Here is a 27,632-nt window from a genome sequence, read left to right as displayed (position 1 = left end):
GGCAGTTAATATTATATCAAACTGCTACAATTCTACAGTGTGGCAGAGCTAGTGTATTCTTTCATTTCTCTTTTTTTCTTTTTCATAAACCCAAATTATCAGAACTGACACAATGCATGCATTAAACTACAGGGTTAGGCTCTGACAGTGATTCTTATTGCAAACGCTATATCTATAAGCATTTGATTTAGCACCACTAAAGGCTCATTCAAAAGTATACTGTGGAAATCCATTATAAATGATATTTAAAGAAGAGGGTTTATAGCAGCTCAGAGCACTGGGGCAATACTTCCTAGGCAAGGAAATCTGAACCACAATGTAAACTCTGTCATTGAGAATTTCATGCATTATGTTAAATACATATGCTTATATTAAATATCCTTTTTTTTCCTTCTTCATATGTTATTTTGCTAGTTCAGGTAAACTTACCAGTTAGATATTCAAGTACAGCTGCCATATAAACTGGAGCACCAACTCCAATTCGGTATTTTGGGTGACCTTTCTTAATATAACGCAGCATTCGTCCAACAGGGAATATGACCCCTGCCTTTGCTGAGCGAGAGGTCTTTGTCGACTTTTTCTTCCCACCCCTGCTGGACATCTTCTTTGAAGTGGGTTCCGGTCAGCAGATTTTAAAAAACCTGTAAACAGGAAAGTGTGACATGATTAAGAAAGTCTATAATGATTACAGTACTTACAAAATGTCTGTGTAGCCTTCAAAGTCCTTTAAAGCACCACTGACACAATCAGACTCCCAGATTTCTGACTACACTTCAGCTTCAATTGCTGCATGTGTTTGTGTGCCTACAAGTCACCTGTTAATTCATGAGACCTTATTAAGTTAATAAGGTTTTATTTGGGAAGAGATATCAAGAAGTGGTGTTCCAGTTCGTTCCACTGAAATATAGCATAAGTGATGGCATTAAACTCAGGAGATCTAGTTGGCTAGCTATGAGGAGGGCCAACAGGTAGGATCACTTGGGAAAGTGGCATAAGTAGTGGGAGACTGGATCAGCTAATTGCTGAAAGCAAAGTTGGTGAAATTGCTACAGTATGAGTCTCTGCCGGTGAACCTTGACTTTGGTGTGTGGATTACGTTTTGACTTGCAGCCTCAGTGTTAGTGAGATTACTTGGCTTTGAACATTTTGGAAAGAACTTTGAATTACTCTTGTGTCTCACTCTTATTTTGGCTGACTGCTGTGGATGCCCTAAGACAGCTTTGGATTATGAGACGATGTATGGCTGTTTAACAGTAATTTGGTGAACAGGACTCTGACAGGATCTAGATAATTCATTTCATCCAGAAATCCCTGGAGTTGGGAGCCACCACATGCTCCAAAACGTTGCTCGAAAAAAGAAGGTTGGACACTGGCTGATACCATGTTTCCCCGAAAATAAAAGTGTCTTAGATTAATTTTTGCTCCCAAAGACATGCTAGGCCTTATTTTCAGGGGATGTCTTATTTTGCTCCCTCATCCTTCATCGAGGAATCGCGCTGAGGCTGTTAGGAATTGTGAGAGTAGAATTCCAAAACACCTGGAGGGCCCAAGTTGGTCCATGCCTGTTTTAGCTACTAGGCCTCCCTCCGGTCGTGCCCATTTTTACCTCAGAGTAGAGCCATGGCCTCGGCAACAGAAAGAAACCACTTGTGAAGGTGGAGGAGGTGAGGACATGCCCACTTGCTTGCTCGCCTCAGGAAGAAGGCCGCTGCCAGCAGCACCGGCCTAGGCCTTGCCAGTACCATTGAGTGCCCCAGAGGCCTGGGCTAGAGCACCCAAGCCCACCCGTGAACTGGCGCCATTTTAACCACAGAGCCCTCCCCCCTTCCCTTTCCTTTCGCTCGCACGTTCTAGCCTGGACAATCTCAGCATGGATGTTGAAGTCTCCTAGCACTAGTAGCTGCTATACTATACTAGGTGATCTCCAATGCCAACCCTGCAACCACCCTGGCTAGCTCAGGAAGGGAGACTATTGAGCAGCAGGGTGGGCAGTACACCAACAGAATCTCATTCTGTCCTGGCTACTTACCCTTCTACCCAATCCCAAAATCTGTCTCAGCTATTTTGTCAATTATTGACAGAGAAGAGAAGCATCTGAAGGCTATCTAATCCATGTTTCCATTCAAAAATCAGACTACCTGACAAAAATGATAATACACAAAACAAGCCCAAAATCAGTTAAAACACTGACTCCACATTATTCATATAACATACAGCTTCATGCCAACAAAGGAAGGCCACTGACAGTCACTCGCCAATGTGAGAAAATTTCCCACCCCAAATATGGTGTTGTTTATAAAATTTGAATGCCATCTCTTGCAAGATAGTGGGTATCTAACATCATAGGGTCAATATAAAGAAAATAAGAACACAGAATCAAAAATTTGGCTTTTTGACAGCACATTTCTGCATATTTACTCAGAAGTAAATCAGGCTGTTTTCAATGCAATGCATTTTCAGGAAAGTAGGCACAAGCTGCAGTCTAAATACACACAAGCGCGCGCACACACACACAGATGTTTTCCCTAAAAGCAATAAAGATGCAGAAACTTTAAGAAGCATGGATATTTATGTTTATTTGTTATAATGGCCATTAAAAGATATTTTTTTTCCATGTCAGGAGCATCTTGAGAAACTGCAAGCTGCTTCTGGTGTGAAAGAATTGGCCGTCTGCAAGGATGTTGCCCAGAGGAAGCCTGAATGTTTTGAGGTTTTACCATCTTTGTGGGAAGCTTCTCTCATGTACCCGCATGGAGCTGGAGAAGATAGAGGGAGCTCATCCATGCTTACCCCGGGTTGGATTTGAACTGGCATCTTTCAGGTCAGCAAGCCAACCTTCAAGTCAACAGTCCTGCCAGCACAAGGGTTTAAGCCACTGTGTTCCTGATAATGGCCATTCAGAGATAATGAGAAACAAGAGTGGAAGCATCCTTTCCATCCTGGTTCATTTCAGCTATCTCATACATCTCACAAAATGAGCTTCATTGACAAGTGCAAAAACATATCCCCAAACTAAAAACAAAACAAAACAAAACATGAACTTCCAATTGATTCATGTTCCATTCTGAATTTTTAAACTGATAAGGTAAAAGTAAAGGTTTCCCCCTGACATTAAGTCTAGTTGTGTCCGACTCTGGGAGTTGGTGCTCATCTCCATTTCTAAGCCAAAGAGTCGGCGTTGTCCTTAGACACCTCCAAGGTCATGTGGCCGGCATGACTGCATTGATCTACTGACATTTGTATGTTTTCGAACTGCTAGATTGTCAGAAGCTGGGGCTAACAGCGGGAGCTCACTCCACTCCCCAGATTTGGACCACCGACCTTTTGGTCAGCAAGTTCAGCAGCTCAGTGGTTTAATCCGCTGCACCACCGGGGGCTCCATTTTTAAACTGATAGCAGATAATAATAATAATAATAATTATTATTATTATTATTTAATTTCTTGCTCACCTCTCCCTGTGGTTTGACAAGGGTTACAGCATTGTTAAAACACATAAACATTGTAAAAATTCAATAAATAAACATATTAAAATGTATTTTTATAAAAGATATTAAAACGTCTTTCTATAAAATACGTATTAAAATACACAGATCAGAGATCTATAGATTGTTTCTAGACTTGTACTTTCTGGTAATGGCTGGGTTAGCTTAGAGTATTGAGAAGTACATGTTATTTGCCTTCCATGGAACATTTTATGAAAAATATATGGTAACTTTCCTATAAAAATTGCATGGCGCACTTTGTCAATAAGTATCAGATGTGGAGGGCTACTTATCATTAGAAAAAGGCACTCTGCAGATGCTAAGAGGTACTCTGGTATCCACTGTGACTTCAACAGGTTTTATTTTTCACAATTTTTAGGTCTCAAATGAACATTCCAAGACTAAAGGCTACTGACACCCACTTTCTGGCTATATCCCACAACACAAAATATTGTTTTGTTAATTTATCTGTTTAGAAAGGACACAGGGTTGCAATTAAGCTCCCGGAGTTCAGGCTGTGGAATTTATCTCCTCTCGCCAATCAAGCTGTTCCCGCAGGAATTTCATAAACTTCAATCTGATCACTTCCTCCCACAAACATAATTGGACTAGACACCCGTGAGTGATGGCCGGCAATTGCAGGTTAATTTACTGCCACACACAAACATATTGCTGATAGTTCTGCCAAGTGTCTGTCATTTTTAACTTGTGTTTTTCTAACTGTATAGGCATTAAATTAAAATGTTGAAAAGCTCCATGGAGAGTGGCGGTTTACAAGCACAGAAACTGTTGCTCTTCTGGGAGCTGGTGGTTTAGAAAACTAGTCCAAATTCCTAAACCTTTGATTTCCTGTAAGGCAAGCCTGTAGTGACTTTTTTCCTTCACCCCTATAGAGATAGACAGGTTTATAAACAATGTTTTATAAGCCAAAGGAAAACCCAACTGTGTATATTAGGCATAGGAAAACCTCCAGCTGACCCAAAGCTGTCCTAACACAAAGGGGTACCTTTTCAGAGTGATTTCCCTCCTCCCCTTTCTAACCAATCCTCCCCCTTTTTGTGCTATTATTAAATCATCATGTCTAGGTTTTGAATTCTTTCTGCTTGTTCTCTCCATTAGCTGCTTGTCCCTGCATTGTTCTGATTCTCTTGCTCCTGGGCTCTCTCCCTGTAAGGCAAACCTATCAATATATATTGTCAGGCACCTCAAAGGGATTCATTTTCAAATGAAGTAGAGCAAGTTCATCCAGTTCCACTCTGACATTTTGCAACTTCTTCTATTATGTGATTTCTGATCTGTGCTGACATGCCATACAGGGTTTTAAATAAATGTCTAGCTCAGGGGTCCCCAAACTTTTTATGCAGAGGGCCAGTCCACAATCCTTCAAACTGTTGAGGGGCCAAATTATCATTTGAAAAAAAATACAAACAAATTCCGATGTACACTACACGTCTTATTTGTAGTGCAAAAACAACAACAACAACAACAATGAAATAACAATAAAAGCGTAATACAATATTTAAAAATAAAAACAATTTTAACCAACATACATTTATCAGGATTTCAATGGGAAGTGTGGGCCTGCTTATGGCCAATGAGATAATCAAGTTAATTAGGATTGTTGTTGTTGTTGTTGTTGTTGTGTGCCTTCAAGTCATTTCAGACTTTGGGCAAGCCTAAGTCTAAAATTTATTTATTTATTTACTACATTTGTATCACACCCTTCTCACCCCAAAGGGAACTCAGAGTGGCTTACAAATTATATGTACATACAATATGTTATATTGTCAGCATAGCACACTATTAGCATTATATATTACTATATTGAACTATGCCACTATACTGTAATATTATTAGTAATATTATTAGTAATATATAATTAATACTATTGTATGGTATTATTATTATTAGTGTTATATTACATTACAATATTATTATCAATATTATATGTATATACAATATATTATATTATAAAACTGAGGGTGGGGGCCGGGTAAATGACCTTGGAGGGCCGCATCCGGCCCCCGGGCCTTAGTTTGGGGACCCCTGGCCAATGAGATAATCAAGTTAATTAGGATTGTTGTTGTTGTTGTTGTTGTTGTGTGCCTTCAAGTCATTTCAGACTTTGGGCAAGCCTAAGTCTAAAATTTATTTATTTATTTACTACATTTGTATCACACCCTTCTCACCCCAAAGGGAACTCAGAGTGGCTTACAAATTATATGTACATACAATATGTTATATTGTCAGCATAGAACACTATTAGCATTATATATTACTATATTGAACTATGCCACTATACTGTAATATTATTAGTAATATTATTAGTAATATATAATTAATACTATTGTATGGTATTATTATTATTAGTGTTATATTACATTACAATAATATTATCAATATTATATGTATATACAATATATTATATTATAAAACTGAGGGTGGGGGCCAGGTAAATGACCTTGGAGGGCCGCATCCGGCCCCCGGGCCTTAGTTTGGGGACCCCTGGTCTAGCTATTCCACACATTTGAGCTTGTCTAAATATCAGATTGGGAACCTGTTTTCTGTTGTGGCTGCAATTTCAATGCCTAACTGAATCTGTCTTTTTCTCCCACAATCTTGTTAACCTTTGATTTCCTACCTTCCTAAAAGGGGAGATGAAAACAAGAGCCCGTGTTCTCTTGTACAAGATAAACAATGCAAATCTGAATATTAGTTTTGACACATCAGAGGAAAATGCCCACAGGAAAAAGGCCAAACAAAACAACATTTCAGAAGAGATGGGAAATTACATATTGAGAAGGAATCTTTCAAGGTACCTCATATTTGTATATATCATGTATAAGTTTGCAAATCAGGATATATGATGGACAACACTTACTTTGTATGTACAGTTCAGGACAATCAGACATTTGCCTCCACATAATGTGTATGAAATGGCATTCGGTCTATCATAATGCCTCATCATGCATTTGTAAAAGGGCAGTGTAATAGAGACCATTTAATTTTGGATTCTTTTTCTATACATGCATTGAAGGGTTTTTGCTCCAGTGCCTCCAAATTGAAGAGGTCTTTTGGAGATGTTTGCAATCCATTTTTGTTTTAATCATTATAAATAATGTGGCATTGCCAACAAATAAGGCTGCCAAGCTGCTTAACTCTTACTTCAAATTATTTAAGTGAAAAATCACACTGCCAATATAGATCCATAGGGCACAAGGATATATTAATATTAGGAGATCTGCAATTTCACACTGAATCCCTTAAGAATGATCATATGGCATTTATTTATAATTTGCCAATTAAGTATTTTTTGTCTCAGTGAATATAATGTTGCTATTGTGTACCACTTCTAACTTAGGGCAAACCTTTGTTGCTGTTAACTGCCGTCAGGTCAACTTTGAATAATTGTGATATAATAACAACAACAACAATCTTTTATCTATACCCTGCCACCATCTCCCTTAGGGACTCAGAGTGGCTTACAATAGCACACATGGTGCCATCACTTGCCTAAGGTGGCCTAGTGGGTTTCTGTGGCTGAGTGGAGATTCAAACTGTTTTCCCAAAGTCTTAATCCAACATACAAACTACTATATCAGGCTGGCTTGCAAATATAACATACCAAGACAAAAAGAGTCCTAAAATGTTTCTCAGTAAACTACGGTCCAGCAAAATGGTAGCAACATGCTATGACTATCAGTAAGTTGGACTTATTAAAAAAATTAAATTTATTCTGTTGGAAGTGGGCAGGAAAATATACATTAATTATTCACCTCTAACCCTATTTGTAAACGTAACTCACACATTAACACTCGATGCACTTCAGTTCTCATTTGATCAGAAAATATCCACTATCATGATTTGCTTCTACTCCCTCCCCTACACCATAATTTAAACAAGGTCTGGGCAAAGTGTAGACTCCAGACCCTTTTTGGGCCCACCACTCCCTCCTCAGGGGGTAAAATATTTTCTAGTGTTTGATTATGGTGATGATGCTATGAAATGCCTCCGAAATCATTTTTAGTTTGGAGGGTATTCTACCACAGTTGGACCTCCCCAGAGGTCAAAGCACTATTTCAAATGTACTCTAGGCACCCAGGAAGGCCCCAAAGTATGCCACTATGCCCCCTGAGAGGGTATGCGGGGCAAAACAATTCAGTTAGTTTTTGCAAGAGGTATAGTGAAGTGTGTGGCTGACCAATGTCTCTTGTAGAATTAATGCATATGCTTAGCTTGCCACAGTCCCCCACTTCTGATTTTCAAAAGTTGGAGCTATCTGACTGCAGATGTAATACTAAACAATAACTGCTGAAAAGCAAAAGAACTACTTCGGAAGTCTTCTTCATGTTATGATTTTTAAGATTGCTATGGCATGGATGTTCACGCTCTTCTAGTTGGTACATGTACTTCTACTTTGACAGATGTTGGATATGAAGAGTCACAAATGCTTCTGTAGGAACAAAAGCAAAGCTACATACGTAACGCAAGCATTTCAGGAAGAAGACTGAGTCTTTGAAAGCATATGTTGCAATGTCTTTTTCTCAGAAAGTCTCAAAGAAGCTACAAGGTCCCTTTGCAAGTAAAGCATGTGTTCTACCACTATACTTTCTCCTCCGTGATATTCAGCTTACCATGTAGTTGTGCAGTACTAACCAGCATTATCTTCCCTTAATCTCAATAGAAGGTTGAAAGAGACGATTTTTTAAATAAAAAAAAGTACCTCCATGACAGAAAGGAGATTGTCCTCCCTAATCCACACTTCATAGATGGAATTCCATGCATCCCATCAAACCATGAACAACATGTTCCATGGATTGCCTGTGGGACCCTATCTCTACAGCATGTAAACATGAGTGGATTTTAAAGACAGTCTGGAATTGACTTCACTGGTCTCCCTGCGGTTAGAAATGCATAGAAACTGGTATTTTTCCATGGGACGGGAAATGGTGTATTTGCACATTTTAAGTCTGGTGTTTCAATGTGGGTGTGCACATAGGTGGTCTTTTCAGGCCCCTCAATGCTCCTTACTCTTCGGACTTCTATCCTTTTTTCTTTTTGTTACTGTAACTGCACAATTTTGAACCTTTGAAATTCTTCAACTGCACATTAGATATTTTAAAAAAAAACCTATGACGTGGGCACTCCACGCATGATGGACTGGGAGGCAACAACACCTGTCCACACATGTGATGGGAAATGAAGCACAGGGTTTAACTAGGAATGGGAGGAGGTGATTCTGCATAACGAAGGTGAGTAAATTTTCTGCAAGAAAATGATTCCTTCCGCTTCCCACCTCCCTTGTGGAAGGAGGTCCTAAATCAACATGTTAGCATCACATCATCCTTTCACAGAAATGTAAGGGGAGGTTTACCAGGGTTTTCATTAATATCTGAAGTGAATTTAAAACAATATTTCTGGAAATACTTATGAATACATGTTAAAGTGGCATTCAGTTGGTAATTACTTTAGAACTCTAAATTTTCAATGTAGCCCATATGGCTGTGCCCCCCCCCCCCCCCATCACTTCACCCACTTTTTATTTAATTACATGTGGACTCCACTTGAACAAGAAATATTGCTTGCAAAATACAGTTATATCCACTTTAACAAATCTGCTCGAAATTGAAGAGGGCTGTTATTGGTTTTTTGTCTCCTGCAGTGCTACAAATAATTCTAACCGGCATTAAATATTAACTAGGCACCTACACCAAGAAAAAGAATTTATCTACTGAGTGATGTATTGAGTCAACTACAATGAACAAATTTATCAGCAGACACAAAATCATTACTCACTGGAGGGAAGCTAATAGTTTTCAATATTACTCACTTTTCAAAATCTCTTCTGCATCTTTTCCAACTCAATGCATAAGCGCAGCATTAGGCACAGGCAATCTTTCATATCAGCACTGTGATTCCAGTTTAACTGCTATGGCTACATCCTGCAGAATCATGGATTTGTAGCTTCACGAGGGGTTGCTCCAACAGAGAATTCCAGTATCTCATCAAACTACATATCCCAGGATTCCATAAAATGCAGCCATAGCAGCTAAAGTGAAATCACAGCACTATAGTTGTGTGGTATCAAGCTAAAAGGATCTTCTGCCAATGAGCCTGGCAATAGCCCTTGGTATTCTGGTGAAACTGGCAGATGAATGAAGATAGGGTCTTCTGTGTTTCCTTTAAAAAAAAAAAAAGGATACTAAAGATCTTGGAAGCTACCCCATGAATAGAGGCTGGTAGATTTGGAGAAGGGGACTAAATATATGCAGATCCAAGAAAACTTTTCTTTTTTGGCTTGGTCTAATATGTTTTGACAGCCACTGTGGTTAAGGCTTCGCTTCTGTAACATTTGTGTGCCTTTCATTATGAGTGGTATTAAATTGCTAAATAGCTGGGATTACAATTTGTGTTAAGAGTTCTCATCTTTACTTTCTTGATAGATTGGGATTCCAGTCCTCCCCATCCCAAAAGTTTCTGGGGAGGGGCGGACAACAATCCATTAGTTATGTTGCCCTCTTCTGGTCTGGCTGTCACAAAACTACTGCTTTTTGGAAGACCTTCAAGCTGTGGTTGCTGTGCCTGTATCTGTGGTTAATCATTTTGTGTTGGAGAAGGCCGCACAAAAGAGGGTCCTGCTAAAGACAGGCTTGTAATAGGCAAGATACTCAGTTCATTTCAGCAGAGTAATTAGCATTCATCTTAATGAATATAATGCATTGGCCCGTCTATTCTAAGATACGCATGTTTATGGAAAGTAATTGCCTTCATAGACAAGTGACAGATTTTGCTAGATATACTTTATGGCATACATTTGTTATTTTTTCATCAGTTCCTCTAAATAACTAATATCTCATTTGCTGCCATCAGATACATATAACCTCTGTATCTGGAATTGGTACCTGCAGTTCCATTTATCCATGTCTAACAAAATATATCCTCTTTAGGCGTTGTCTAGACTAAGCATGGGCAAATGTGGGCCCTCCAGTTGTTTTGGACTTCAACCTCCACAATCGCTAATAGCTGGTAAGCTGGCTGGGATTTCTGGGAGTTGAAGTCCAAAACACCGGGAGAGGTGAAGTTTGCCTATGCCTGGTCTAAACAACTCTGTGGTATTTGTGGGCCAGAATTCTTTCATTTCAATAGGGTTCACTATTATCTACTATTTTGTATGTTCACTAGCTGTGCCCAGCCACATGTTGCTGTGGCAAAGTGTGGTGGTATGGGAAATAATGTATTGAGGAATTAGTGGTAGTTAGTATATGTTATTTCCTAAAGCTTGTGAATATGCAATGTTTCTGGTTGTTCCTTTTTGTGTGTGTTGGAGGCTAGTATGAATGCTGCAATTAGCCAGAAGGATTAGCATGTAATGGCCTTTCAGCTTCAAAGCCTGGCTGCTTCTTCCCTGGGGGAATCTTTTGTTGGGAGCTGTTAGCTGGCCATGATTGTTTCATATCTGGAATTCCCCTGTTTTCAAAGGGTGGTTGTTTACTTACTGTCTTGATTTTAGAAATTATATTGTTCTGTTTTATTATACCACAGTAATTTTTATATATTATATTTATAATCTTATATTATTTGCTTTGAACTGGATTATATGAGGCCCCTTCTACACAACTGTAAAAAAATCCACATTGGACTGGATTATATGGGAATGTGGACTCAAGATAATCCAGTTCAAAGCAGATACTGTGGATTATCTGCCTTGGCATTCTGGGTTATATAGCTGTGTGGAAGGGCCTTGAATCTACACTGCCATATAATCCAGTTCAAATCAGATAATCTGTATTTTATAGCCAGTGTGGAAGAGGCCTAAGTGAACCCACAGCCATTGTAGCGGAGGGGGCTGCTAGGACACGAAGTGAGTGAGGTCTAAAGGGGGCGGGTCCGACCCTTCTAACTGGCAGCCAGAGGGAGAACAGCTGTTCCTCGTCCTCTGTAATTTGAACTTTATTTTTCTAGGTTTTTTATTGAAAGATATAGATTGGATAACTATGTCTTTTGTGGCCAAAGTTGGTGTGATCTGGTTCAGTGGTTTTGTTGTTTACTCCATGGGAAAAACACACATTACATTTTTTTAAAGATAGATGTGAAGTTTGGGGACATGCCCTCCATACAGGGGTTGTAATATATTATTATATCAGCCTTGTACCACTCAAATATTATTTTATCATATCAATTTATTCAACTCTTCCGCCATGTAGGCTGGCTCATTTTTCTTCATAAAACCCACCTGAGATTCATTAGGAAGAGGGACTGTAATTGACCATCCAGCCTACTTCACTGCTGATTCCAAGCCTTCCAAGTGTAATTCCTATATACTGACCATGATATAACACTTGTTCTCTTACTGTTCTACTGAATTCTTTCTAAGTATTCTACTACAATTCCAATTCCTCCTATTTCAGTATCATTGCCAATCTCCACACACTGTACTCCACAGCTCCTTATGATCCTATTGGCATCTATCTCCCCCTTCCCATCAACTCTTCATATTTCAAGAACAGACGGAAAGTCAGGACAAAACCAACAGCACCTATGCTATATTTATATACATCTATATTAAATGTTCAGAAAACTGCATATAATACAACCCTCACAGTGGCGGGAGATACATTCCCAGACTTTACATAGGTAAAGGTAAAGGTTTTCCCCAGACATTAAGTCTAGTCATGTCTGACTCTGGGAGTTGCTGCTCATCTCCATTTCTAAGTCAAAGAGCTGGCATTGTCCATAGATATCTACAAGGTCATGTGGCTGGTATGAATGCATGCAGCGCCGTTACCTTCCTGCTAGAGCGGTACCTATTGATCTACTCACATTTGCATGTTTTCGAACTGCTAGGTTGGCAGAAGCTGGGACTAAAAGCAGAAGCTCACCTTGCTCCCTGGATTCGAACCACCAACCTTTTGGTCAGCAAGTTCAGCAGCTCAGCGGTGTAATCTGTTGCGCCACCGAGGGCTCATGTGAAATTACAAATAGTAAACCCTATTGAATTTAAGGGCTTTTGGCCTCAAAATACCATAAAGTTGCATTGGAGGTACAAGAAAATGCCTAGAGAAGACATATTTTGCTAGAGAAATTGATAAATGAAGCCATGGAAACCACCTCATTTAGAACTTACAATATACTGCTATATTGTGGAGGCTATACATGAAGCTTAAGCAATGGAGTTAGATCTCTGTACATACAGCACAAAGTTACACACATTGAAAAGTCCTTCCATGTTTAAAGACGTGCAATCAGAAAAAGAAAAACTCACATGTGCATGAGAAATTGAGTGTGAGCCAGTGGGGGTTAAAAGCATTCTGACACTATAAACCATAAACATGCTAATTATTTATAATATCAAAACAATGTGTTCCATCTTAATTATTTTGACACAAAGAGACAATGTGGTTAACCACTATAAAGTGGTCAAATTTCAAAACAACGGTTGGCATGCAGCAGTTTAAAACTTTCAGCTTTCTGTTCTCCACAGGTGGTAACTCACGGAAAGGCAGGGCACAGCCACTCATGGAAAGACAACAGCTCTCTCCTCCAGTAACTGATATCCAGAGGCATGCTGTCTTCTAGCTATCATGACTAGTGGCCACTGACAGCCTCAACCTCTATGCATTTATCTAATTCCCTTTTAATGCTGTCTAAGCCATCACTACAGGAAACAAATCCCATGGCTCTAACTAAACACTGCATTTCCCACTGTAGTGGATTGATCATGGGAATATGACTCTGAAGACCAGGGTTCAAATATCTACTCAGCCATGGAGACCCATTGGGTGACAAGTCCATTAGGCAAGTCATACTCTCTCAGCCTCTCAGAGGAATGCAAAGGCAAACCTATCCTGATCAACTCTTGCAAAGAAAATGCCATGATAGGACCGCTATCGGTAGGGCATGACTTGAAGACAAACAACAAGAACCAGGGTGTCTTTTCAAAGCAAACAAAGCACATTATTCAAAGCAAGTGCCAATCCCACCAGACAAGGGAATGGTGGACAGAAAAATCACAGGTGGATGGATAGGCAGTACAGAATGTCAAGTGGAGGAGGCAGGATTATAAGTGCAACACCACTGAACTGAGAAAATAGGCAGAGTGCATGTTACTTTACTTCTCTAAGGATAAAGATAAAATAATTTATACTTATCAGGAAAATCATGCACAAGAAGCCTCAAATTAAAGAGAGTTTTGGTATACTTTCAGTATTTCAGAGTGCAGTCACCAACATCAACATAAATCCATACATCTCCAGGATTTAAACTCACTGTATCATCATGCTATATTTCAGAGGTGGGTAATACTGAGGCTGGAGGGGAGATGCTGCACTACAACTCTCCAGGACCCATCACCCTACCTAGTAAGCCATACATTCCTGTTGCCATCACCCCCATTTGACAGTGTCCAGGGTTCTCTAAGTTGACAAGCAATCTGGAGGCACATACCCATGCAAGCTTCTCACTATCACAGCAACTACTAACATTGGTGGCAACCACAGCACCTCTCGGATGTGCAGAATGGAGCCAAGATGCCCTCTAAGACAACAGAGGAATCCTATGCCATAGACATCTGCCACTTCGAAAAGATAATCATACATATATCCTTCTGGAATAGAATGGGGGAAACATATATGGGGGAATGGGATAGTTTACATAGCCATTAAAGCTTCTGTTGTTAGCAGCATCAGTGAATGAGAGCAATGGCAACTCCATGGGGTCTAGGGAATCATGGTTTCCCTTTTCTTGAAATATGAAGTTATAGGACTGCTCCACTAATTGTGGGCTGGGTTGCATTCATAAGTCTTCCCTCGCTTGCCCAGTATATGTTTATTTCTTGTCATGCTGGCAATCTGCCTCTTCACGCATGAACTACTCCCTGGTAAGATTGTCACAGTGAAATATAGGCAGGGCTTCTGTATATTTGACAATATATATAAAGCTTTTTATCTGGCTGTGTGACAAAAAACACCTACTAAAATTCTCTCTTCTGCATAATCATTAAAGCTAAAGGATCTCTCTCCAGGTTTCTGTTTGAAAACCATATTCCCTTGTTCTCCTTGTTGAGATGACAAAAGATCCTCTCAAAAGTACAGAGTGTAGTTTTCTTTTCATCCTTTCCATATACCTAAGTTCATATACCTAGGTTCTGCTAGACATGTAGGCTGAGGTTTTCAAAAATGTCATCAAAGGTAATTATGCAAAGGCAAAAAAATCCCTTATTTTCCCCAGTAATTCTGATTAAATAATTTAGATACTTTATTATAATTGTAAGTTAGATGACTACATATACTGCAGAATTTAATTTTTTAAAATACTTAAACTGAGTGTGCCTTTTATTTCAAAAAATTCTCTTTTATGCAGCAGCCATTATTTTGTGACTGGAAGATTTTGAGCCATGAACATTATATTCCTATGTGTATATATTGATATGTTTTCTAATCAATAGTTCACACAACACTTTGTGCTAAAGTTAGGAACCCTTGAACTGTATTTTCCAGTGTTTAATGTCACTGGTTCAAATTCTGTTCTCAGTTACAACAGTGTAAAATCTAGAGCTTAACTTCCTCTATTTCTTCCCCAAACTTATTTTAGATTCAGAATAACAGGAAAACAGACTGAAATTCTTCCACATTATGTCTCAAGAGATAGGTTTTAAAACATGCCACAGATCTTTAGCTGAATTAATTGATATATTGGATTTACTCAGTCACTCTTTCAACAACATTTAAATGCTAAATCAAAATGTAATGGGCCTGTATTTGCTTAAATATATCTCCTCAGCAGGTGTTCCTTCTGTAATGACAGTTTCTTGTATTTTGGTTTGGAAGTCACTATACACCTGTTGCTAAGTGACAGCCTCACAATAACCACAGGCTTAAATATGAGCACTTTGATCATACTGACAAAATCTGAAATCCCAATCAGCACTTACAATTTGGGCATTCCACAAAACCTGAAGCTCCTTGGAGCTGGGTTGCTGTGAGTTTTCTGGGCTGTATGGTCATTTTCCAGAAGCATTGTCTCCTGATGTTTTGCCCACATCCATGGCAGGCATCCTCAGAGGTTGTGACCTCACAACCCCTGAGGATTCCTGCCATAGATGTGGGCAAAACGCCACGAGAGAATGTTTCTGGAACATGACCATACAGCCCGGAAAACTCACAGCAACCCAGTGATTCCAGCCATGAAAGCTTTTGACAACTCCTTGAAGATATATCTGATTGAAATACCTAACTGCAAAGACATCACAGCAAGACACACACACCGAGATAGCTGGGCCCAGATTTTAGTCATGCCTAGAACAGCCCTAGTGCAACCAATGGGATTTATCACATATATCAGGCACGGGGAAACTTGAGCCCTCCAAGTGTTTTGGACTTCAACTCCCACCATTCCTAACAGCCTCAGGCCCTTTCCTTTTCCCCCTCAGCCGCATAAGCGGAAAAGGAAGGGGCCTGAGGCTGTTAGGAATGGTGGGAGTTGAAGTCCAAAACACTTGAGAGGGCTCAAGTTTCCTCGTGCTTGATATCTAGTCATGTATACATTGAAGGCAGGTGTGGGGGCCCAACTTATGGATTTTGATATGGCCTAGGTTTAAGTCGGGGGTTATTCCACTGAGAGGAGAAAACACAACTGCCACCTGCAACTGCCACAGCCTTTTCCTGCCTTGGCATTCCAAAAGGCCAGAAACGACACAACAGTGGGCATTGTGGATAGATAGGGCTGGTGTTTCTTTAAGGTTCTCCCAGGATGGAGTAAGGACACAACAGTGGGTTTTATGGAAAGGGCTGGTGACTGTTTAGGGTTCTCCCAGGATGGAGTAACGGGCGATAAGCGAAACCTGGTCTTGGTCTTGTCTCGTCGGCCTTACTCCTCTCTCTGCACAGAGGGATTCTCTTTGGTGCGCCACGACCCAGGGCGGCAAAGGCAGGGAAAGGGAAGAAGGGAGGAAAGAGGGAGCGGGAGGGGAAGCAAGCAAGCAGGAAAAGCAGCAAGGAAGGAAAGAAAGAAACGGGCTTTCTTGGCGGCGGTTGCGCCCCACCTTGTTCAAAGGCGTTCGCTTTCCCAGCCGTCAAGGCTCAGATCCGAAAGGAAAGCAACACAATACACAATACGAGGGCGCTGCCTTGGGAGCGGGACCAGAGCCGGGAGAGGAAGCCAAGTTCCGGTCCCTCAAGGCAAACGCTGTGCCGGGGCTGCACCTGGGAGGAGGGAAGCCCGCCAGCCAGGCAGATAGGCGGGCAAGCAAGCCAAGGGAAGCCCTGCCTCTCCCTTTCAGACCTGGGACGCGCACGCACAAAGGAGGCGGCCGAGCGCGGGGCCCAAAGCAAGCAGGCAGGCAGGCGGACAGGGAGGAACGGGGAGCCCCGGCGCCCCTCGCTTACCCCGGAGCTCCGCCAGGCAATATGTCTCCCTGCGCCTCCCCGGCTCCTCTCTTTCTCCGCTTCGCCTCCGTGTGAACTGGAACAAGTCGGCAGGCTGGGCAGGGAGTCCCACAATGCACGGCGCCCGAGCTCGTCACATCCCCTCCTCCTCCGTCTCCGTCCGCGGCCGAGGAGGGAGGCGCAGAGCCGCCTTCCCTGCTGCCGCTGCCTGAGTCTCTCGCCGCCTCGCGCCCCTCCTCTCCCTCCGCGGTGTCTCCCGCAGGTTAACGCCGGCCCAGGCCCCGCCTCGCCCGCCCGCGGGTTGGGCACCGCTGGCCCCGGGTTCTGGAAGAAGGGGGGCGGCGCCCTTTCGCGAGGCCTTTCGCCTCCCTCGCACAAACCACAAGCTCCGGAGCCGCCAGTGGCGCAGTGGGTTAAACTCTTGTACATGAGGGTTGGGTTGCTGACCTGGAGGTTGCCGGTTCGAATCCAACCGGGGAGAGCGCGGCTGAGCTGCCTCTTTCAGCTCCAGCTCCATGCGGGGAGCTTCTCACAAGGAAGGCAAAAACATCAAAAACACATCTGGGCGTCCGCTGGGTGACGTCCTTTCGGAGAACCAATTCTCTCGCACCAGAAGCGACTTGCAGTTTCTTAAGTCGCTCCTGACACGAAAAAATGGCCGGAATCACTGGGTTGCTGTGAGTTTTCTGGACTTTATGGCCATGTTCCAGAATCATTCTCTCCTGACGTTTCACCCACATCTATGGCAGGCATCCTCAGAGGTTGTGAGGTATACAGTGTTCCCTCTCTTATCGCTGGGGTTAGGTTCTAGGACCGCCCGCAATAAGTGAAAATCCGCATAGTGATACTATATTTATTTTAATATTTATACATTATTTTAGTAGTTATACACTATTTTAAGTCTTTATCAGTCAATTGTGTGTTGATAAATCGCCTCCTTCTCCCATTGCCACGTGGGTGCCTTTTCTCCCCCTTTGGCTTTTCCTTCTTCCCATCCTTAGGCTGTAAATTGTAAATTTTTATCATTTATAATAGTCTTTTAGAGTTTATTGAAAAACCGCAAAACAGTGAATCCGCAAAAAGTGAACCGTGAATTAGTGAGGGAACACTGTATTGGGCAGTGGTCCCCAAACTAAGGCCCGTGGGCCGGATGCGGCCCTCCAAGGTCATTTACCTGGCCCCCGCCCTCAGTTTTATAATATTTTTATATCATTTTAAATAAAACAATATATTGTATATACATATAATATTGATATTATAATGTTATACAATATAATACTAATAATAATACCATATAATAATATTAATTATATGTTATATATTACATATAATATTACAGTATAGTGGTATAGTTCAATATAGTAATATATAATGCTAATATTGTGCTATGCTAATAATATAATACATTGTATGTACATACAGCTGCTCTGAGTCTCCTTCGGGGTGAGAAGGGCGGGATATAAATGTAATAAATAAATGTAGTAAATGAATAAATAAATAATTTTAGACTTAGGCTCGGCCAAAGTCTGAAATGACTTGAAGGCACAACAACAGTCCTAATTAACTTGACTATCTCATTGGCCAGAAGCAGGCCCACACTTCCCATTGAAATTTTTTTTCAAATGATAATTCGGCCCCTCCACAGTCTGAAGGATTGTGGACCAGCCCTCTGCTTTAAAAGTTTGAGGACCCCTGGTATTGGGTTTATTAATCTATGGAAGGTACAGGGTGGGAGAAAGAACTCTTGTCTGCCTGAAGCAAGTGTGAATGTCGTAATTGATCACCATCATTAGCATTGAAAAGCCTTGCAGCTTCAAGGCCTGGCTGGTTCCTGCCTGGGGGAATCCCTTGCAACTTCTGAGGATGGCTGCTGTAGATGTGGGTGAAACATGGCCATACAGCACAGAAAATCCTAACAGCTGGTAAACTGGCTGGGATTTCTGGGAGTTGTAGTCCAAAACACCTGGGGACCCATAGGTTGAGAACCACTAGTTTAAACAATTAAAACATTGTTTTTGTCTCTTATTTGGTACATACAAACATTCTCTTCAGCCTAATACATTACTGAACATCAACTCAATAAAGACTAATTATACACTGCAGCATACTGACAGTGTATAGGAGGCTTGTAGAAGGTTACTATTGCCAACAGTTATCTCCCCGAGGGGCACTCAAAACAGCTTAACATAAAACCATCAGCGTAACAATTTAAAATATACAAACATTCAAACAGGATTAAATGCAAACAATATTTTTAAAAATCCCAGTTAAAAATCATTAAATCAAATTCAAAGCAAAAAACCACAGCACCTCCTGAATTGATCTTAAAAACCTTCATCTTTAAAAGCCTGTCAAAATAAAAAGGTTTTTGCCTGCCGCTGGAAGGATAGCAAGGAGGAGGCCATTCTGGCTTCCCTGGGAAGAAGAGAGTTCCAGAGTCAAGGGGCAGTCACCCAGAAGGAAGGCCCGCTCTCATTGAGATGGAAGTGGGACTGAGAGAAGGGCCTCTCCTGAAGATCCCAGAGCCCGGGCAGGTTCATGCAAGGGGATGCAGTCAGCCAGATAGCCTGGACCTGAACCATCTAGGGCAGTGGTTCCCAACCCATGGGCCACAAGACCTAAAGTAAGGTCCGCGAGACGTGAGGAATATTGGTACCGGGGGTATGTGCCGCTGTTGGAGGAGAGAGCGAGGAGAGGGAGAGAAGGAAGGAAAGAAGGAGACACCAGCGTGTTGCCCTCACCCCTGCCAGTGCTTTTCGCCCTTGGGAGGCTTCCCAGACCAGGACGGAGAATACTCACCCGGCAGCACGCATGCGCCAGAGAAGGAGAGTCCCCAAAATTATTATTACTATAATTAGCTCTTATTTCCATACATCAGTTGTAATGGGAAAGCAACCCTTTGTAAGACCCTGTTTAGTTCCCCAAAGTTGTTGTTGTTATGGTTGTTAAAGCTGTTAGGGACAGTTTCTTGAGTTTCACACTCCACTTTTTGTATTTTTTTTCAACCTCAACCCCTTCCCCCCCCCCCTTTTTTTACATGAGTGTTAACAAAATCCAGAGATAATAATACAGCCCACCCAAAAATATTCTTGGTGTCTTTGTTTTTAGGCCTGCTCCTGGGGTTATTTGGGGTGCTCTAGATTATTAAAACATTTTCTGTGGGTGAGCAGATGGCGACTACTGGATGTCATATGTTCTGTATCAGAAACTAGAGCTGATGTGGTCTATCCAAATAACCAAACCGAATCTAAAGTTGAACATAAACTGATTCATGACTCTTTTGGTACTAATGTTGGAGAGTGGTCCCTATGGTCCCCGGTCAAGTGGTCCCTGGTCAAAAAAAGGTTGGGAACTACTCATCTAGGATTTTAAAGGTCCTAATCAGCACTTTGAATTGTGCCCAGAAACAGACTGCCAAGCAGTGGAGTTGCTGCAACAGGGAGGTTGTCCGCTCCCTGTACCCAGTCCCAGTTAGCAAACTGGCTTTAGCTCTTTGGACCAGCTGAAGTTTCCAAGCACTCTTCAGAGGCAGTCCCACGTAAAATGTGTTACAGTAATCTAGACGGGATGTAACTAAGGCATGTACCATCATGGCCATATCTGGCTTCTCAAGGAATGGGCATAGTTAGTTGGTGAGAATGGACCTTGGAAGCCTGGTTCTCTGAGTAGTAATCCAACTACACACTTAGGCATGTGTGATCCAGAAAAAAATGGGTCTAAACTGTTCAAAAGGAGGGGGCATTGGCGCTTAGTTTCTAAAGTCATTTCTGAATTTTGAAGCAAAACAAATTGAAAGTTTCTGAAACTTCCAAAACTTCGTAATTACTTTGTTAATGGCGGACACACATGAGCAATAGCAAAAAACAGCACCGGGGGGGGGGATTTTAAGGGACCCTCCCACTGTGATGACTCATGGGCCTTGTAGTCCTGTTCCTAGTACTATTGTGACAGACGAAGAGGAAAACATGGGATTTTTGCCGGTTCAGCCAGAGCCGGAGTATTCTCACCTGCAGGATGTTGATGTTTGTCCTCAAGAATTCAGCCAAACAGGCCTTGGGCAGAACTCTCCCCCGTTTCCCAGAAAAGAATCTTATTCCCGGGAAAGGGGAAACAGAGAGGCTCATCGGAGGAGTTTACGCATTGCTGCCAGAAATCAAGCTGATTAGGTTTACTTCCCTTGGGAAATTCTAAGGAGTCACACATCTGGACAGAGTTGGGTTTCGCTTCTCGTTCTCTAGGGAAAGAGTTCTGTTGGCAGGAAAACGAGACCCAATATAGGTGCTTAGCGCCAGGGATACTTTGCGGAGTCAATTGTTCAGCTTGAGGAGAGAGATCGTGTGTGGACTTCGTAATCCAGTTCCTTGTTTCCCGGATCAAGTTTCCAGCCTTGTCTTGTCTCACGGACTTCCTTGGACTCTATTCCTGTTTCATGTTTACCTCGTCTTCTAGTCACTGATCCAGCCAAGAATCAAGTTTATTTTCCAGCCTTGTTGTCTAGCTTCATTGGACTTTAAAGACTCTGTTGATTTCCCCACACTATTGCTTGGCAAAGTGTGTGTTTCGGTCAAGTGGATTAAAACTTTGGTCTCTAATATCTTATATTGGACAATACATTTCTGGACTATATTTGACCTCATCTGAAAGGTCTGCTTCTGAACTATATTCTTCACTTGTTTTTATTGACTTTATATATTTCTTTAATAAAGATATTAGATAGATTCTGGCCTCTGTGTAAGGTTATTGGTGCTCTGCAGCCTGGGTCCTGACACCCACTCACATTTTTTGAGCTATCCTGATGAAATTTGCTACAGTGGTAGAACACATTTACCACTATTTACCAAATTTCAGAACATTTCCCTTATCCTTTGATTTTTGGAGAATTTTCATAGTTAATATAATTTTTTTTAAAATAATTACAGAAATCTGTTCCTGATTTAAACATATTATTTCCTGTTTCACTGGGTTGTCTTTATTTTGAAAGTCATTGTTCTACTTGAGAAATTTTGTTTTTGTGGCTGAAACTCTGTTAAATTGGTGGACATCCAGCAAACCATAATGTGTTATTGCAGCACGATGTCCCTTGTGCAAAGACAAAGTTTTGGCAGTGTAATAAAGTTTTGCCGTGTTTTTGTGAGAGAACCAATTAGGAAGTGACAGTTATCAACCAGGAACAGAAATCATAGCACACCATCAAACCACTCCTGACAGATGCCCATCGGCCTCAGAATGAGGAAATCTGTTCTTGGTTTGAAAGCAGAGAGAGTTTTTGGAAATGATGGGACATGCAGTGCTTTGAGGAGGCTCAACCAAAACAAACAAACAAACTCAAAAGGCGGAGAGGGCTTGAACTCGGAGAAGGATTCAGCTATGTAACGTTGCTAGGCTCCCCAGACTTAGGGAGTACAGCAGAGAGGGCTTTTGGAAATGATGTTTGAAGAGGATAAGGCCAAACAAACAAACAAACCCAAAAGGTGGAGAGGGCTTGAACCCATAGATGGATTCAGCTATGTAATGTTTGCTGCCTCTCCCCAGAAGAAAATGCGTCTGATTTTTAAAATAACCCCCTTCCCCTCCCCAAACTACCAACCCGCACTTTTGTCTCAAGAAATAAATGCTTTTTCTTGCTCTTTGATTTTAGAAGAAAATGCGTCCGATTTTTAAAATAACCCCTTTCCTCTCTCCAAACTACCAATCCCCACTTTTGTCTCAAAAAATAAATGCTTTGTCTTTTACTCCTTTATTTTAGATTTTTAAAACAACAATCCCTTTGTCGCACCTCAGAATAGTTCACCTTGCTATAGACACTCAGACACAGAAGGAAGTCTTTTGAACTTTTATTGAGCAAAAGCAAATATATATCAAAGCAGGCAGTTGAAAGGTTTTTCAAAGTTGCAATAAAAAGTCAATAGGAATCCAATTAGTTCATAAGCCATAAAAATCCATTAGTCCATAAGCCATAGCAATCCAATAATCCATAGGTCAAAACAGTAGACAATAGATCCCAAAGAATAAAGGCCCAAAGGTTACAAAGATCCAGAAAACTTCTCTTAGGCATGAAGCATGAACATCCACACAGGGGAAGTGAGAATTTGCTTTGACGAAGATCTATCTGCAAACACACACTTTTAAAAGCACCCCAGAAAAGCATTTCTCTTCCTTGAAGAGGCCTCTCTCTTTCCCGCCAGATTCACACTCCTACGAAGTTGAACTCCCTTCCATAACAACCGGTCCGCCCTAGATAATTCAAGGTCTTTGTTATCTTGCACCTGAACCGGGACTTGAGACATCTCTTGCTCGTTAATTCCCATGGGAATGTCATCCTAGCTGTTATCTATGGCTTTTGGGATCAACAGTTCATTCTGCTTAAACTGCAATTCTCGCCTCTGAATCAGCCTGCATTCCCATGCCATCTTCCTGCAGCCCATCTTCTGACTCAACTGACTCTTGTATCTGAAACCCAGAATCCCCTTCTTCATCCTCACTCTGGCTATACTGTGGCTGAGTCACAACACCCTTTCCCACCCCACTCCCAAAAATGCCTCCTCTTCTTGGTAAAGAGTCGACTCCTTTTTTTCAATGGCTGCCCCAGTGCCTCTAGGTCCCCCTCCAACAACAACAGGCCAGGCAGGCAGGCACAAGTAGCAAAAGACCAGCCACCCTCCTTGCTCCAACTTCCAAGTTAGAATGAGCCTTGTGGCATGCACCAGACGCTTTTAAAGGAGGATGTCCAAACCCCTGCCCTTACATGAAAGCCCACACCAATTGGGCAGGGAGGCAAGCCCAGGCTAGGCTGCTCCTCTCTGCAAACAAGTTTGGATATATGAGCATGCATTTTTGAAGCAACCAATTTAAATTACGAGCCCATTAAATGAATGGTCTCCAATGCTTTGAGGGTTAATTCCAACGTGCTAATGTGCGTCGGAACCCCATTCGCAAATCGGAATAGATACGATTTTATTCCAATTTATTATTCTGAGGAATTGGTCCATGCCTAATAGATATAACTTCCCTTTCCTCTGGTGGGTGGGGGAGGGGGAGAGCTAGGAAGTTCAAGTGGGTGGCAGGCATGGCCAGCAGCCCCCTTGGCCTGGGCAGTGCTGTTGAGCCAGGTAAAACCACTCCAATGGGATAAAACTGGCTGCATTGGGACAGGCTCATCTGCCAGAATGAAGATTGGAGAGGACTCCTCTACCTTTGTGAAAACCTACTGGGTAATCCAGAGCAAGTCATACACTCTCAAGGCCTTTCTACACAGCCATATAACCCAGAATACTAAGGCAGAAAATCCTGCAATATCTGCTTTGAACTGGAATATCTGAGTCCACACTGCTATATATTCCAGTTCAAAGCAGATTATGTGGGATTTTATTCAGCTGTGTGGAAGTCCCTGAAAATTCTGAGATAGATTTCCCTTTGGGTTATTAGAAGTTGGAGAAAAAGGCACACAAACGATAACAGCAATGAAAAGGGAACTTCAACTGATGTTCTTTGTTACCAGGTTCCATAGCAGACAGCACCTATTAAAATCCCTTTTCTTCAGAACCACTAAAATGTACAGGTGCCCTCTTCAATTTTCCCTTTGGCAACCCTACCTACAATGGATCCCTCCAAGCCCTTTCCATGCTGAATGCAGGCTGCTCAGGGGAGTCGTAAGCCAAAACACAGAGAGAGCCAAAGTTCTTCTGCCAATACTCAAGTTTGGGTGGTTATCCTCATGTGATCACTGGATCAAACCAGGGGTTAACATGTGCATTATTAGTTTTAGTATTACTACTTATATCTTCAAGGTGCCACAAGGCCCTCTGCTCCTCACCCACAATAGAAAGAGAGTGCATTGGTGAGCAAGCGGAACTGGCAGTTTTTTGCTCATTGAAGTAGCTTCTGCCTGACTTGTTCTTTTGCATGTGTAGTAGCAAGGACTGCCCCCTTGCAATAGCTCTGTTGCCCAAAGGAAGATAGAGATCAAAGATGATCAAAGTAGCATAGGCTGCAGTATTCTCCCCATAGCCACTTCTTTGGGCTGGTGAACTGTGTTGGCGCATCAGGGAATAGTAGCTGCCTTTTTGTGTAGGAGGCTAGACAAAACTGGTACATGGTCTGTGAATGCTACCACTGCCAGCAGGATTAATTGATTCTGTCCATAGTTTTTTTTTTACTGATTTGAGTCTTTCTGCCCTGAATAACCACGGGGAGAGGGGGCAGGATATAAATAAAATTTTGATTTCCTGAGAAGGCAAATAATTATGTTAGAAGAAACAAATGGCTTGTTTAGGGAGTGAATTGCCTTATTGCCAATTCCAAAAAATAAGTGGAACTTTAAACCCCATTAGTGCATTTTTTCTTATCTCCAACAAGCCAGAATCCTGCAGAATTCTAACTTTTCATTCTTTATGAATGCCCAGAGATGTGTGTCCCTCCCATGACATACAGGATTGCATCTGATGTGCATCATTTAAACAAATCATCAATTTATTCACATCAAAATGGCAATTTTAATATAGAATTTTAATTTGCACATAACTCTTTTAATTAAAACTGTAATCAATGGTAATTGATTGCTCATTTAGTCTAATTTCTTTGTAAAAGCTGGAAACAGCAGAAGGTATTGGGTAACCCGGCCGGGCTGTGGGCTGGGCTGTAGCGCAGGCTGGTGAGCAGCCTGCTGTAATAAATCACTCTGACCATGATGTCATGAGTTCGAGGCCAGTCCGTGGCGGGGTGAGCACCCGTCAATAAAAAAATAGCCCCTGCTCGTTGCTGACCTAGCAACCCGAAAGATAGTTGCATCTATCAAGTAGGAAATAAGGTACCACTTATAAAGTGGGGAGGCAAATTTAACTAATTTACGATGTTGGAAAGAGGAAGTGCCGTCACAGTGGATGATGAAGCAGCTGCTTCCCCCTGTGGCCAGAATCGAACATCCCCTCAGGAGAAGGTTAAATTGCCTTTGCGTCTGTCTCTGTCTTGGTTCTATGTGTATATGGGCATTGAATGTTTGCCCGATATGTATATAATGTGATCCGCCCTGAGTCCCCTTCAGGTTGAGAAGGGCGGAATATAAATACTGTAAATAAATAAATAAATAACAAGGGTTTTTTTTTGCAGGAGCAGTTTCGAGCCTTTTGCACAAAAATGCCTATGTTTGTATGTGTGTGAGAGTGTGTGTGCATATGCCTTCAAGTCTAATGGTGACTCCATGATTTTAAAAAGGTTTTCTTAGGCAAGGAATACTGACAGGTGGTTTTGCCAGTTCCTTCCTCTGAAATACAGCCAACAGCACCTGGGTATTCATTGACAGTCTCCCATCCAAGTACTAACCAGGTCTGACCCTGCGTATCAGATAGAATCTGATGCCTAGGATATTGCACTTAAATATTTGTTGTTGGGTGGCTTCAAGTCATTTTTGTTTTATGGTGATCCAAGGTGAACTTGTTGTAGGATTGTCTTGGACTGAGAGTGATTGACTTGGCCAGGGTTACTCGATGGATTTCCATGGCTGAGCAGGGAATCAAATTCTAGTCTCCAGAATTGTAGGCTCATCAACACTCAAACCACTATACCACATAGGCTCTTACACAATACAGGTGCACAATTTTACCACTGTAAGTAAAAAATGTAGTTGCAAAATTTGCATTAAAAACATGTTGCCAGAATAGAGCTGACTAGAAAAATAAGCAAAAGTGCACTGAAATAAAGAAGTATCAGCTCATTTCCTCTAAGTGTTATTGCTAATGTAACATTCAACGCTCTTCCAAAGAACATAAGAATAAAGTCACAGCTATTATAACTAGATTGCTGTTTGCTTTTTTCAGAAATAGCTACATTTGAGAGCTTCCCAAAGTAATGGGGAGACAATACAAAAATCATGATGATGACATGCAGGTGCTGATGTAGAACAAAATGGTTAATTCTAGAATAAATATCTAGCATGGAAACACCATTTTCCTCAGGCAACTTTAGATGTGAATTTTTTTAGCAGCTCCAGTTTTCTTGACAACAAAAACTCTGCCCATCTTTGGCTGATGCTTCAGTGTGAATAAATTATTTCCTATATCCTGCAATTTGGTGTTTAAAACATCTAGAATTGGATCCAGAGGCATCTTTGCTCCTACAAAGTAAGCTAATTTGTAAGTAAATGTAAAATAAGCATGGGTAATTAAGGATCAGTGACTCACTAAAAACTGGATTTATCTAAGAATAAGCATTGTAAGGTTGTTGTATGTATTCCGGGCTGTATGGCCATGTTCCAGAAGTATTCTCTCCTGACGTTTCGCCTACATCTATGGCAGGCATCCTCAGAGGTTGTGAGGCATGGAGCAACTAAGCAAAGAAGGTTAATATATATCTGTGGAGAGTCCAGGGTGTGAGAAAAACTCTTTGTCAGTTGGAAGCCAGCGTGAATGTTGCAGTTAATCACCTTAATTAGCATTGTAAGGCTGACCATCCCATTAGCCAAATTAGGGCATCTGCCTAAGGTGGCAGTTGCCATGTGATCTTGGGGCAGATCAACTCTAACCACTTAGGTTAGTGTAGATAAGGATCAGTCTTATTGCAGGTATTCACTACATGGAGCTGACCCAGGAAAACCTAGAGTAAAACAACCTTAATGCAACCTTGATCTGGGCTAATCTACATTGGGGGAAGACCAAACTCCCCAACCTAGGCGCTGTGAAGATAGTTGAGTCAGTTCCCAACTAGAATAGGCCTTGGCTATCCTGACTGCCATCCTGAGTTCCCGGCTCTGAACTCCCGGGTGGGAATCTCTGG

General features: G+C 41.6%; 1 protein-coding gene across 10 annotated transcripts in view; it reads right to left on the bottom strand.

Moving 5' to 3' along the window:
• Positions 1-17,001, bottom strand: part of LOC100563478 (core histone macro-H2A.1) — a 74,240-nt gene extending 57,239 nt beyond the window's left edge. For all 10 annotated transcript variants that reach the window (XR_010002741.1, XR_010002742.1, XR_506878.3 and 7 more), the window contains exons 1-2: positions 16,866-17,001; positions 430-641 (exon numbers count right to left, since the gene is read on the bottom strand). Coding sequence is in view for 6 of the 10 variants with exons in the window: in XM_008115518.3 (XP_008113725.1) it covers positions 430-601 (172 nt within the window). In the remaining 4 variants the exon portion in view is untranslated. The remainder of the gene's footprint in view (positions 1-429; positions 642-16,865) is intronic.
• Positions 17,002-27,632: the final 10,631 nt, after the last annotated feature.

The sequence above is a fragment of the Anolis carolinensis genome, chromosome 2 (assembly GCF_035594765.1).
Source record: "Anolis carolinensis isolate JA03-04 chromosome 2, rAnoCar3.1.pri, whole genome shotgun sequence".
Taxonomy (NCBI): domain Eukaryota; kingdom Metazoa; phylum Chordata; class Lepidosauria; order Squamata; family Dactyloidae; genus Anolis; species Anolis carolinensis.
This window is presented reverse-complemented; position numbering and strand designations above follow the sequence as displayed.